The 13,048-nt window shown below is 46.5% G+C and overlaps 1 protein-coding gene across 1 annotated transcript in view; it reads right to left on the bottom strand.

Annotated features, from left to right (window-relative positions):
* Positions 1-6,984: 6,984 nt before the first annotated feature.
* LOC116988161 (phosphatidylcholine transfer protein) overlaps positions 6,985-13,048 on the bottom strand; it is a 20,823-nt gene continuing 14,759 nt past the window's right edge. The window contains exons 5-6 of the mRNA XM_033044726.1: positions 8,707-8,774; positions 6,985-7,536 (exon numbers count right to left, since the gene is read on the bottom strand). Of these exons, the coding sequence (XP_032900617.1) occupies positions 7,441-7,536; positions 8,707-8,774 (164 nt within the window). The 3' untranslated portion in view covers positions 6,985-7,440. The remainder of the gene's footprint in view (positions 7,537-8,706; positions 8,775-13,048) is intronic.

Raw genomic sequence — 13,048 nt, 5'->3', positions numbered from 1 at the left:
GCAGGCCCAACACTCCAGAGCTTCAAACGGCGATCCAGGTAAGGCATCGCCCGCTCCGCGGTGAATCCAATATGTATTTTAAAACCAATGTTTAATGACAACATACAGTAGGATCTAAAAGTGTCACATTGTTACTGTCGGGTAGTCATGGTCCTCTAGTCGTGGGGGTGGGGGATTGGGACGAGGGGGCCTCACAAGTGAAATAGCTTAGGGCCTCTCTTCATCTAAATCCGGGCCTGAGGTGAGGGGTCAGTGATGGGGTTGAGGTGAGTGTCACGGTGATGGGGTTGAGGTGAGGGGTCACGGTGATGGGGTTGAGGTGAGGGGTCACGGTGATGGGGTTGAGGTGAGGGGTCAGTGATGGGGCTGGGCTGGAAGTTCGGAGCGGCCCAGCTCGAGGAGGAACGGCACTCACGTGAGGGCGATCCGGCTCGGGGCTGGAATGGTGCTCCGGTGGCTGGGACGGCGTTCTGGCGGTTATGACCTGAGTCTTGGGTTTAACCGCGGGCCAGCGGCTGCGTGTGCTGGACTGGAGGGCGGCAGCTTCGACCACCCCCGGGCCGCGGTGTTTGAACCGGCCCGTTTGCGGGGTTCGGTGAGCCGCGGGACTGTTTGTGCCATCGCCCGGTGGGGAATCGCCTCAGCGCAGAGGGAGAAGAGGAGGGAAGAGACAGTAACCCTAAGATTTTTGCCTCCAGCACAGTGAGGAGGTGCTTGGAGGATACACTGTGGTGGATGTTAATTTGTGTTTATTGTTGTTTTTTATTGTATGTATGACTGCAGGCACGAAATTTCGTTCAGACCGTAAGGTCTGGATGACAATAAAGGTATTCAATCAATTCAAGTTACAGACCATTACAAGCCAACATAGTTTGAGGGGTCACGGGACCCCGTGCTTGCAGCGAGCCACGATGAAGCTCGCTCGATGTGAAGTGTAAGTTCCTTCCTACACATGGAGGCGACTGAACCCCGCTAACCTGCCCTTCCCTCCCAGCCCCTCCCTCTCCACCCGGGCCGGGGGCTCCGGCCTCGCACAAGTGCGGGGCGAGTGGGGCAGGTTTGGCAGCAACAAGCTGCTGCTGGAAACACACAGCGGGTCGGGCAGCGGCGCTAGTGGAGGGAGACAGACAGACAGACAGACAGACAGACAGACAGACAGACAGACAGACAGACAGACAGACAGACAGACAGACAGACGGGGTTGACCCAACACTCGGCCATGCCAGATACAGATGTTGCACAAACCGCTGGTCAGCGGTGGGAGTGAGGAAACAAAGCAATCTCCCCATTCAGGAAACATCTGCTCGATTACAGTAGGTATGTTACAAAACTTACCTTCAGCGGCGCTGCAGTTCTGTCGCTGCCCGTGTGGCGCGACTTTGGCGCCAGTGAGAGGGGGGCAGGTTTAAAATGCGATTTTTCTGCAGCCTATTCACATCGATCTCCGTCAGGCTGTTTAGTTGCCAAAGAAAAATCGCTTCGACTGCCGTTTTATTAAGTTTATTAAAATTAGCGCTGGGTCATTTAATTGTTAGAGTAAAATTTAAATTATCTTCAAAAGCCGTCAACGCCGACAACTGGACGGATCTCACGTAGGGGACAAGGCAAGGGTTGCCATTTATTTTTTCATTTAAACTTGCTTCTTAAGATGCCTTTAATCAAAATTTCAAGTTGTGAAAATGTTATTATGTAACTATACGAACCGGCAGTATTTTTCCTGCCGATATGGGGTTTAAATTCACTGCAACCGCAACGTTCCAAACCAGCGCGTTCCACAAAATCCCACTCGCAAGATGATTTAAATAGCCATTAATTTACGGGAATTAAACACTAAATTCCTTCCATTTGGCCTATAAATTCATGACAATGAGATTTAAAAATCATGTTATATTGTGACTTCTTGTGTGAATGTTATTTGGACACTTAGGCTTTTAAAAAATCTAGTAATTGAATTTTGTAATTAGCTACAATTGGGTAACTAACTAATTATATGCTTTAATTTCAGGTCATCCAAGTAAGATTGTTTCATATTTGTTTCAGAATGCTGCAATCTATAATAACTGAAAATTTCATTCAGTTCTCTTAATTTTTAAGAACGTTATGGGCTTTTGAATGTCCTTGATCACAGCTTTTGTGTTAAGTCAATGGAAAAGCAATAGGGAACAAGATGCTAATTTCCGAGTATGAAAATGGCCGTAACTGTTTTAATACTGAAGATATGAAAGTGAATTAGGTGTCAAATTAAACTTATTTTTATGCTTTATTTGATGGGATAAATTGCAGACTTGGTTTTAAAAATCTCAAAATTTTGTGACATTGCTAATTACAGGCGGGTCATTAGGTTGATGAAGCCACTCGGTGGCGGGGAGAAGGTGAGGGGAATATTGGGGAGCGGCTCCGTGTCACCTGCCGGCCGGCCTGGGACGGTCACACTTCCCCGGCCTCGGCGCGTTGTCAACCCGCAGCGAGGCGGCAGACTAACCCTGGCCGAAGTGGGGGGGGGGGGGGGGGGGGGATGGAGGAGAGATAGAGGGGGATGGGAGAGTGGATGGGAAGGTGGAGGGGAGGGGAGAGGGGGAGAGGGTGCAGACTTCTGAATGCCCCAGAAACAGCTTAGAGCCACTGGCAGCTTTCAATGAATATTCTGCAGTTTAGCAACACAGAGAGTGGTGAGTCTGTGGAATTCTCTGCCTCAGAGGGCGGTGGAGACAGGTTCTCTGGATACTTTCAAGAGAGAGCTAGATAGGGCTCTTAAAAATAGCGGAGTCAGGGGATATGGGGAGAAGGCAGGAACGGGGTACTGATTGGGGATGATCAGCCATGATCACATTGAATGGCGGTGCTGGCTTGAAGGACCGAATGGCCTACTCCTGCACCTATGGTCTATTGTCTATAGGGAGGCTGCACGTAAGGTCATTGGGTCATAGGGCTTGATGCACAGAGCCGCTCAATCCATCTGGAGAACATCGCAGCTTCCGGTATAGGTTGTTAATACAAGAAACGCATACTTTCCTACCTGTTAAAAACCCCCAAAATAGTGATTTTTTGCGCTGTACAAAATTGTGGAAGTCGGGGTAAGTGTGAGAGACATGTACCCAACTTCAGAATTCCAAACGTGAAGCGAAATGAAGGTAAAGAGAAGCGAGAGCTGAAGGGACAACAGCAGCTAAAGTGCTTGGCGAACATTGGCCGTGCAGATATCAGAATTGAAAATATTGGGAATTATGGCGTTTGCTCACTGCAATTCATCAACAGTGAGGCATTATTTGTGGTTTTTCTTGATTCCTTTGGTATCTAAAAAGTCTCAGAAGTGATAAATCTGGCCGTAAATTTTGCTTCAGAGGCATTTTCATTTTGTATGTAAAAACGCACTTGAGAACCATGGCAATTTTAAAATTTCACAGCCAGATTTATCAATTCTTTTTAGATGCCAAAGAAATCAAGAAAAAACACAAATAATGCCTTAGTTGATGAAATGCAGTGAGCAAACGGCCAATGTTCGCCAAGCACTCTGGCTGTTGTTGTCCCTTCAGCTCTCGCTTCTATCTACCGTCATTTCTCCTCACTTTTGGAATTCTGAAGTAGGCTAAATGTCTCTCACGCTTATCCCGATTTCCATAATTATGTACAGCTCAAAAATGGACAATTTCGGCGGGTTTTAATGGGCCCGCTACGCTGGAAACAATGGTAAGTGCCTACCTACAGTTCATCGCGTGTACTCCACTTGGCGTAGCGTAGCAACAGTACGGGTCATGGGTCGTGACCCGACTGCCGTGAAACCTCCCTATTGTCTATTGTGATAGGAAATGGAAAAATGTGAAAGGAATTTATAAAGACTGAAAATATCAGAAGGGCAGAAATAATGAGGCTGGAGCGGATACAGAGATTGACGAGGATGTTGCCAGGTCTCGAGGGCCTGATCGATAGGGAGAGACTGGGACTCGAGTCATAGAGTGATACAGCGTGGAAACAGGCCCCTCGGCCCAACTTGCCCACACCGGCCAACATGTCCCAGCTACACTAGTCCTACCTGCCTGCGTTTGGTCCATATCCCTTCAAACCTGTCCTATCCATGTACCTGTCCAACTGTTTCTTAAACGTTGGGATAGTCCCAGCCTCAACTACCTCCTCTGGCAGCTTGATCCATACACCCACCACCCTTTGTGTGAAAAAGTTACCCTTCAGATTCTTATTAAATCTTTTCCCCTTCACCTTAAACCTATGTCCTCTGGTCCTCGATTCCCCTACTCTGGGCAAGAGACTCTGTGCATCTACCCGATCTATTCCTCGCATGATTTTGTACACCTCTATAAGATCTCCCCTAATGCTCCTGAGCTACAAGGAATAGAGTCCCAGCCTACTCCACCACTCCCTATAGCTCACACCCTCTAGTCCTGGCAACATCCTCGTGAATCTTTTCTGAACCCTTTCCAGCTGGACAACATCTTTCCTATAACATGGTGCCCAGAACTGAACACAAAACTCTAAATGCGGTCTCACCAACGTCTTATACAACTGCAACATGACCTCCCAACTTCTATACTCAATACTCTGACTGATGAAGGCCAATGTGCCAAAAGCCTTTTTGACCACCTTATCCACCTGTGACTCCAGCTTCAAGGAACCATGCACATGTACTCCTAGATCCCTCTGCTCTACAACATTACCCAGAGGCCTACCATTCACTGTGTAGGTCCTGCCCTTGTTAGACCTCCCAAAATGCAACACTAGCATAGCTGGGACATGCTGGCCAGTGTGGTCAAATCGGGCCGAAGGGCCTGTGTCCACACTGTATCATTCTAATCAGTGGGGCAAGAAATGTAAGAGGACTTATAACCGGTCCCTGCCGTGGGCAGGATGGGGAGTGATGAGGTGACCGAAGGGGCAGACATAGATGGACATGTAGGACCAGCCAGGAGTACCAATGGCTGAGCATGTCAAATTAGTATTGGAGGTCTCAACAGTCTGAAGAAGGGTCTCGACCCGAAACGTCACCCATTCCTTCTCTCCATAGATGCTGCCTGGCCCGCTGAGTTTCTCCAGCTTTTTGTCTACCTTCGATTTTTACCAGTTGGAGTTCTCCAGATCATCTAGAGAAACTGCTGACCAATTTAGCAGAACCATGCAACATTTAGAAAGTACTTTTGAAGCTAGTGTGAGTATGAAAATACGAGTGAGTGGCGATCTAAAACCCAAGCCATAGACAATCAGAGATAACGACTGGGTCAGGACCCACAGCCTGTGTCCCCAGCAGATTGTTTATTGATCAATATTGCAGCAACACAGTCTCGCGTCCCGCCACAAGTATTTAACCAATCAGGACATTGAGATTGACGGCTGAAAACATTAATAACTGTGACGGTGGCAAGTACACGAGTCCACCAAGCCTCCTGTGAAAGGCCAGAGGTCAGCCAGGGATCCTCGTTCAGACACAGCCAATGATCACCTGTCGAGGTGAGCGAATTAAGGGAAGCCAAATAAATAAGTTACTGCACTGAACATTCATGATGGTAAATTTAAACATTCTCAACAGGTCTGCAGTCAGAGGGTGGTGAATCTGTGGGATTATTTACACAGACGGCTGTGGAGGTTATATGTGGATATATTTAAGGCAGAGATAGATAGATTTTTGATTAGTGCGGGTGCCGGAGGTTATGGGGGAGAAGGCAGGAGAATGGGGTTAGGAGAGAGGGATAGATCAGCCATGATTTGATGGGCCGAATGGCCTAATTCAGCTCCTATCACTTATGAACATGTTCCGGGACGTCAGCACTGTGACTTGCACCAAAATGGATGCAATCCCTGCAGCTGGCGAGAGATGCTCGCTTAGAGAAGGTATCCATACCCCATAATAATATAATAACTTTATTTATAGAGCACTTTAAAAACAACCACTGTTGCAACAAAGTGCTGTACATGACTAGTCATGGACAAGAAATTATTACACAACAATAAACACATTAAAAGAAAGAATAAAAACAATAAAATTAAAAACATTAAAAGCACTAAAACAGGAGCAAAGTCTCATGCAGGGTCAAAAGCCAAGGAATAGAAAAGGGTTTTAATACTGGTTTTGAAGATGGACAGTGAGGGGGCCTGTCTGATGTGCAACGGCAAGGTGTTCCAGAGTGCCGGAGCAGCAACAGAGAAGGCTCTATCCCCTCTGAGCTTCCGCTTAGACCTCGGTACCTCCAGGAGCAGCTGATCAGCTGACCTGAGGCACCGGGCAGGAGCGTAGGGATGAAGTAGCTCAGAGAGGTAAGGCGGGGCGAGCCCATTTAAAGATTTAAAAACAAATAAAAGAGTCTTAAAATGAACTCGAAAATACACCGGGAGCCAGTGGAGGGAGGGAGGCCAGAATTGGCGTTATGTGCTCCCTCTTTCCAGTTCCAGTTAAAAGGCGAGCAGCAGCATTTTGAACCAACTGGAGACGAGCCAGGGAAGATGGAGTAACTCCAAAATAGAGTGCGTTACAGTAATCCAGCCTAGATGTAATAAAGGCATGGATTACTGTTTCAAAATGCTGCCGCTCAAGAATGGGCTTCACCTTTGCCAGCTGCCTTAAGTGAAAGAAGCTGGACTTTACCACCGCGCCTATTTGATGATCTAATTTAAAATCACTGTCCATCTTAAAACCCAAGTTTAAAACTGTTGGCTTCACATACCGTGCCAGGGGACCCAAGTCAACAAGGGGAGGTTCACGGCAGCCATTGGGACCAAACACTATCACCTCTGTCTTCTTTTCATTAAATGTTAGAAAGTTTAGGGCCATCCAGGACTTAATGTCCTCAAGACATGACAGAAGTGATTTGACAGAAAAAGCATCTTCCTTCCTCAGCGGCATATATAGTTGGCTATCATCAGCATAACAGTGAAAAGAGATGCCATGCTTTCTAAGAATGGAACCCAGAGGAAGCAAGTACAGTGAGAAAAGCAGGGGCCCTAAAGCCCAGTGGAACCCCATATGACAGAGGAGCGTGACATGATGCATCTGTCCAGCCCACACCCCGGCAAGAACAGTTGAAAGTTGTCCAACCAGAATAGCCACTGGAGTTCCAAGCGCAGAACCCAACCCTGTGTGAAACAGTGTGGAGGGAGGTGAAAGGCAACTGCTGAAAGAAAAGGGGAACAGTCTGAAAATCCAGGGAAGGATTTACTTCACACAAGGCCTGCCTACAGTGCACAGCCCAACTTGGGACAATGGGAAAGATTCACACTACTGCCAGGGAAAGAAACCAAGTCCAAGTAAAAGCTAAGGTTCATGCCAGTTCCTCCCTCCCTGCCGCCCGCACAGCAGAGTGGAATCTCTAGCCAATCTCCCTTGGAAAGTGTATGGAGCAACGTTCAATAACCTACTCATTGACGGGACTGCCTGGTGTGATGTTCAACGCAGGCCAGAGCATGTTATGTAATGGCAATAATTCTCCACTTCTTCATCAATCAGCAGAACGCTGACTTCTTTCCAGATTTCTTGCAGTATTCAGGGTAGCCCGCACAAGCTTTCTGCATGTCTTTCAGAAAGGAAGGCACACCGCTCTGTGGACAAACACATCGGTGTTAATGAAGAAGGGTCTCAATCCAAAACGTCACCCATTCCTTCACTCCAGAGGTGCTGCCTGGCCCGCTGAGTTACTCCGGCATTTTGTGGGTAGATAAAAATGCTGGAGAAACTCAGCGGGTGAGGCAGCATCTATGAAGCGAAGGAATAGGTGACGTTTCGGGTGGAGACCCTTCCGGGTCTCCACCCGAAACGTCACCTATTCCTTCAGGGTCTCAACCCAAAACGTCACCTATTCCTTTGCTCCATAGATGCTGCCTCACCCGCTGAGTTTCTCCAGCATTTTGTGTTAATGACCTGAGAGGTTTGTAACAGATTCTGAACCATGATCCTATCAATGAAGAAGCTGCATACTGTACACAGGACTGGAGCTTAACGCTGCCCTCACCAGCATCAACATTGTTCCCATCGGTCAAATGAAGCGCGGTTTTAGATGCAAGTACTCGGAAGCTGCATCTGAAGACAATAGCGAGGAATTAATCTGTACGCGATGAATCAACTCAGGATCAGAACTAGAGTCGGGTTGTGTACAGCCACACACTGTCGCATGTACACATTACACACAGAATAGAGAAAGATGGGAATTTGAGCACAACCTAATGACAAATCTAGAGGCTACAGAATCATAGATCCTGGAATCACGCAACACCTAAAATGGGACCTGTCAGCTCACCGCATCCATGCTAAACATGACACCAGTCTACACTAATCACATTTACCTTCAATAGACCCATAAATCTTTACACATTTCCAATTCAAGTACGTTTCCAAATGCCTATTAAAACAGAGTTGTTCCCTTCCACAGATGCAGCCTGACCTACTGAGTTTCTCCGGCTATTTGGATTTTGCCCTTGAACCATGGATATGTGGCTCCGATCTCTGGGCATCACGGGACAGCAATCAGGAGGCTGACTACTCAGTTTCTCTGACCTATGCATTTCTTGAGTTCAGCCAGATCAGCCAAGGAAGGGCTCTCTTCTCTTCCCCATTCATATGCGCCATGACTTCCCAAAAATACTTGTCCATCTTTCCACCACTGGCTTAAAGTTTTATCACCAAACCCACTGGAAACACTCAACTTGTGAAAGACAGAACATCAAATGCTTCCTTTGACAAACAAAGCCGTTGCAATGTTAATACTCACTCACCTTTGCTGCCCAGTTAATGAGGAATGTTGGGATCATTCCTCCGGGATTATCAAAGTAATGCAGAAACACTGATGAAGAAAAAAAACATCAGGTGTAACGAGGAATAAATGACATTACCATTTATCAAGTCACGTTGAGCTATCAAATTACTGGCCAAATACACAAACGACTTTGCACGTTTCACTAATGGGCCTGTCCCACTTAGGTGATTTTTTGGGCAACTACAGGCGACTACCACAAAATTTTCAACATGTTGACAAGTATTCGGCAACAGTGTGGACAATTTTTGTTGTCGTAGGTTGTCGCCAGGTGTTGTCGCCAGGTGTTGTCGCCAGGTGTTGTCGCCAGGTGTTGTCGCCAGGTGTTGTCGCCAGGTGTTGTCGTCAGGTGTTGTCGCCAGGTGTTGTCGCCAGGTGTTGTCGCCAGGTGTTGTCGCCAGGTGTTGTCGCCAGGTGTTGTCGCCAGGTGTTGTAGGTGAATTCCATTAAAACTAGTCCCTGGCAGTCGCCTAAAGAGTCCCATTTAGAATTTTGAGACAAGACAAGGAAAGGATGAACAACTGGGACTCTGGCTTCAGTTCCCCAACGTTCCTTACAGTGCCACCTAAAACATTGTCTCTTGGGAGGATATCCATCGTTCCATTAGATTTACCTGCCAATTGTGATATCATCTCACGTAACTCACCTAACTCAGAATGATATTTATTGACTGCATACTAGCAAATGCGATCTGCTTTATCTCTACGATCTTTGTTCTGGGACCTCTATCTGCAAATGGCTTCTCGACCGGCAGTTACAATAACATTCTTAATCCACTTTATCAGTTATTCCTTTATTGCATGTTGGTATTTTTTCGTCTGCACTGTGACCTTTGCACCATTCTGCTGTTGAACCTTTTATTATATTTATCTATATGTTTACCGTTTACTCTCTGAGGTAGATACGAACAAGGAATTTCAATGCTCCCTGGTGCTTTAGAGATACAGCATGGAAGCAGGCCCCTCAGCCCACTGGATCCAGGTGTAAGAGGAATAGTTGATGGAAGTTAATAGAGAAATATGACGTGTTGCATTTTGGGAAGTCGAACATGGGCAGGATCTACACAGTGAATGGTAGGCCTCTGGGGAGTGTTGTAGAGCAGAGGGGTGTGAAATGGGTATAGATTGGGTGGTCAAAAAGGCTTTTGGTACATTGGCCTTCATCAGTCAGAGTATTGAGTATAGAAGTTGGGAGGTCATGTTGCAGTTGTATAAGACGTTGGTGAGACCGCATTTAGACCACATTTATTGTGTTCAGTTTTGGGCGCCATGTTATAGGAAAGATATTGTCGAGCTGGAAAGGGTACAGAGAAGATTTACAAGGATATTGCCAGGACTAGAGGGTCTGAGTTTTTAGGGAGAGGTTGAGTAGGCCGGGACTCTATTCCTTGGAGCGCAGGAGGATGAGGGGTGATCTTATAGAGGTGTATAAAATCATGAAACGAATAGATCGGGTAGACGCACAGAGTCTCTTGCCCAGAGTAGGGGAATCGAGGACCAGAGGACATAGGTTTAAGGTGAACAGGAAAAGATTTAATAGGAATCTGAGGGGTACCTTTCTCACACAGGTGGGTGTGTGGAACAAGCTGCCAGAGGAGGTAGTTGAGGCTGGGACTATCCCAACACTTAAGAAACAGTTAGACAGGTACATGTATAGGACAGGTTTGGAGGGATATGGACCAAGCGCATGCAGGTGGGACTTGTGTAGCTGGGACATGTTGGCCGGTGTGGGCAAGTTGGGCCGAAGGGCCTGTTTCCACACTATATCACTCTATGACATTAGCACTATCCTACACACTAGGACGGCACGGTGGCGCAGCGGTAGAGTTGCTGCCTTACAGCACCAAAGACCTGGGTTTGATCCCGACTCCGGCTGCTGTCTGTCCGTTCTCCCCATCACCGTGTGGGTTTTCTCCGAGATCTTTGGTTTCCTCCCACACACCAAAGAATGCAGGTTTGTTGGTTCATTGGCTTGCTATAAATGTAAATGGCCCCTAGTAAATGTTGGTAGTGTTAATGTGCTGGTTGGTGCGGACTCAGTGGGTCGAAGGGCCTGTTTCTGCGCTGTATCTCTAAACTAAACTAAATTAGGGACAATTTACAGGAACCAATTAACAAACCTACGAACCTTTGAAGTGTGGGAGGAAACCAGAGCACCCAGAGAAAACCCACGTGGTCGCAGGAAGAACATACACACTCCATACAAACAGCACCCTTAGTCAGGATCGAACCCGTGTCTCCGCCGCTGTGCTGCCTTGGTCTGTACTGGGGAGGAAATGGCCAGGCAATATTTTGTGTCGGGATCCTTCTTCAGACTGATGGGAGTAAAGTCATGAGGTCATAAGTGATAGGAATAGAATCAGGCCATTCGGTCCATCAAGGCTACTCTGCTGTTCAAACATGGCTGCCACCTAACTCCATTCTCCTTCCTTCTCCCCGTAACCCGAGACCTGCACTAATCATGACTCTACAAGGCCCTCCATAATCTTTGGGACAAAGACCCATCATATATTTATTTGCCTCTGTACACCACAATTTGAGATTTGTAATAGAAAAAAATAACATGTGGTTAAAGTGCACATTGTTAGATTTTTTAAAAGGCAATTTTTATACATTTTGGTTTCATCATGTAGAAATGACAGCTGTGTTTACGCACAGTCCCCCCATTTTAGGGCACCATAATGTTTGGAGTTATTTTCACAGTCATAGCGTGAGGCAGCACAGAAACAGACCATTCAGCACGCCAGGTCCATGCCAACCTTTCTATCCATCAACACAAGACATGGTTCCCACATTAGGACCATATCCTTGCTTAATTGTGTTTGGCTAATTGTTTCTTAAAGTGCTGATTGCTTCTGATTCCAGTACTTCCTTTGGCAATGAGTTCAGGATATCAACCCGACAACCCTGTTCACAAAGATTTAACCCTCAGATCCCCTTTAATGATCCCCCCCCCTCCCCTTAAACCTGTGGCCTTTCGTTTTCCCAAAACCCAATCCAATATTTACACCTACGACCATGCAATCCATGTTCACAATTTAATAGTAAGATTAAACGAGAACTTACCAGTTTGAAGTTTGATCTTTATTTTATGAGGAGTTACAATGAGGGATTACGTGAAGAGCCCATCAGCCTGCATGCGCGTCAATCTTCAAAGCAGCAGTGTGAAGTCACAGATGACGGTTGTTGAACTGAACATAGTAAGATTGGAGAGAACTAGAACTACCAAGTGATCTTTATGAGAGAGGGTTGGGAGTGGAGGTCACGTAATCCCTCATCGTAACTCCTTATAAAATAAAGATCAAACTTCAAACTGGTAAGTTCTCGTTTAATCTTACTACTTTACTTCGGAGTCACGTGAGTGACTACGTGAAGATTTCAAAGCTCTGTGACTTCATGCCGTGGACACGAGTCCATGCGTCACACACTGCATCAGCTGACCAAGGATGAGTGAAATTTAATAAAGCATGACATTGATTTAAACATGCTGATGCTTTTTAATGATGAAATGATAATCATAGTAATCCCACTCATCCAGGAGGAATTATAATACAGAACTTAAAATAGAGTTGGCAAATACCCCCGGTCTGGCAATGGGTTTGTTATAAAACATTTGGAAATGTGCTTGTTTGACCATCCTGCAGCCGCTAGGATGTGGTCCAGCAGAACATGCATAACCCTCGCTGCTGATGTTGTTGCAGCCCTGGTGGAGTGAGATTTGAAAACATCAGTGTTCACTCCAGCATAAGCCAAACCCTGTTTTAATCACCTGGGGATGGTCTATACTGTTACCTACGTATGAGTTTTTTTGTAACTAACAAACATTGCTAGTTCAGAGCCTCTAAGGCTCTAGGTGACCTAATGTACTGTTGTAGATGTGTGACACACACATAACCAAAGGTCCATGGCGTATGCCATGAAACTAGTTTGAGACCTGACGCCCCCGGTCTACTCTGTAAGACTAAGTCATGAACATAAAATGTTATATTATTTGCAGATGTAACCATCGTGTTCAGTCGCAGCTTATGCAAACGACTGGACCCGTTGCGCTGAAAACCAGCGCCATGAGCATAACCACTTTGTAAGTGATTTTGACCGAGGACAGGGATGTAGTTGGAGCCCACCGGCGACGCAGCGTCAGCAGGACATAAACATCCCATATCTCCGAGTACCTGGGCCTGGGGGAATTTGAGTTGAAGATACCCTTCATAAAATCTGGATATCAGAGGTCGCGACCCGACAGCGTGGGGTCCCGACCCCAGAGAGGAATTCCAAGACATCTGTTATACGTACCGTGTCATATGA

This window comes from Amblyraja radiata, chromosome 26 (assembly GCF_010909765.2).
Source record: "Amblyraja radiata isolate CabotCenter1 chromosome 26, sAmbRad1.1.pri, whole genome shotgun sequence".
NCBI lineage: Eukaryota > Metazoa > Chordata > Chondrichthyes > Rajiformes > Rajidae > Amblyraja > Amblyraja radiata.
Note: the sequence above shows the minus strand (reverse complement) of the source record. Positions and strands in the feature narration are given on the sequence as shown.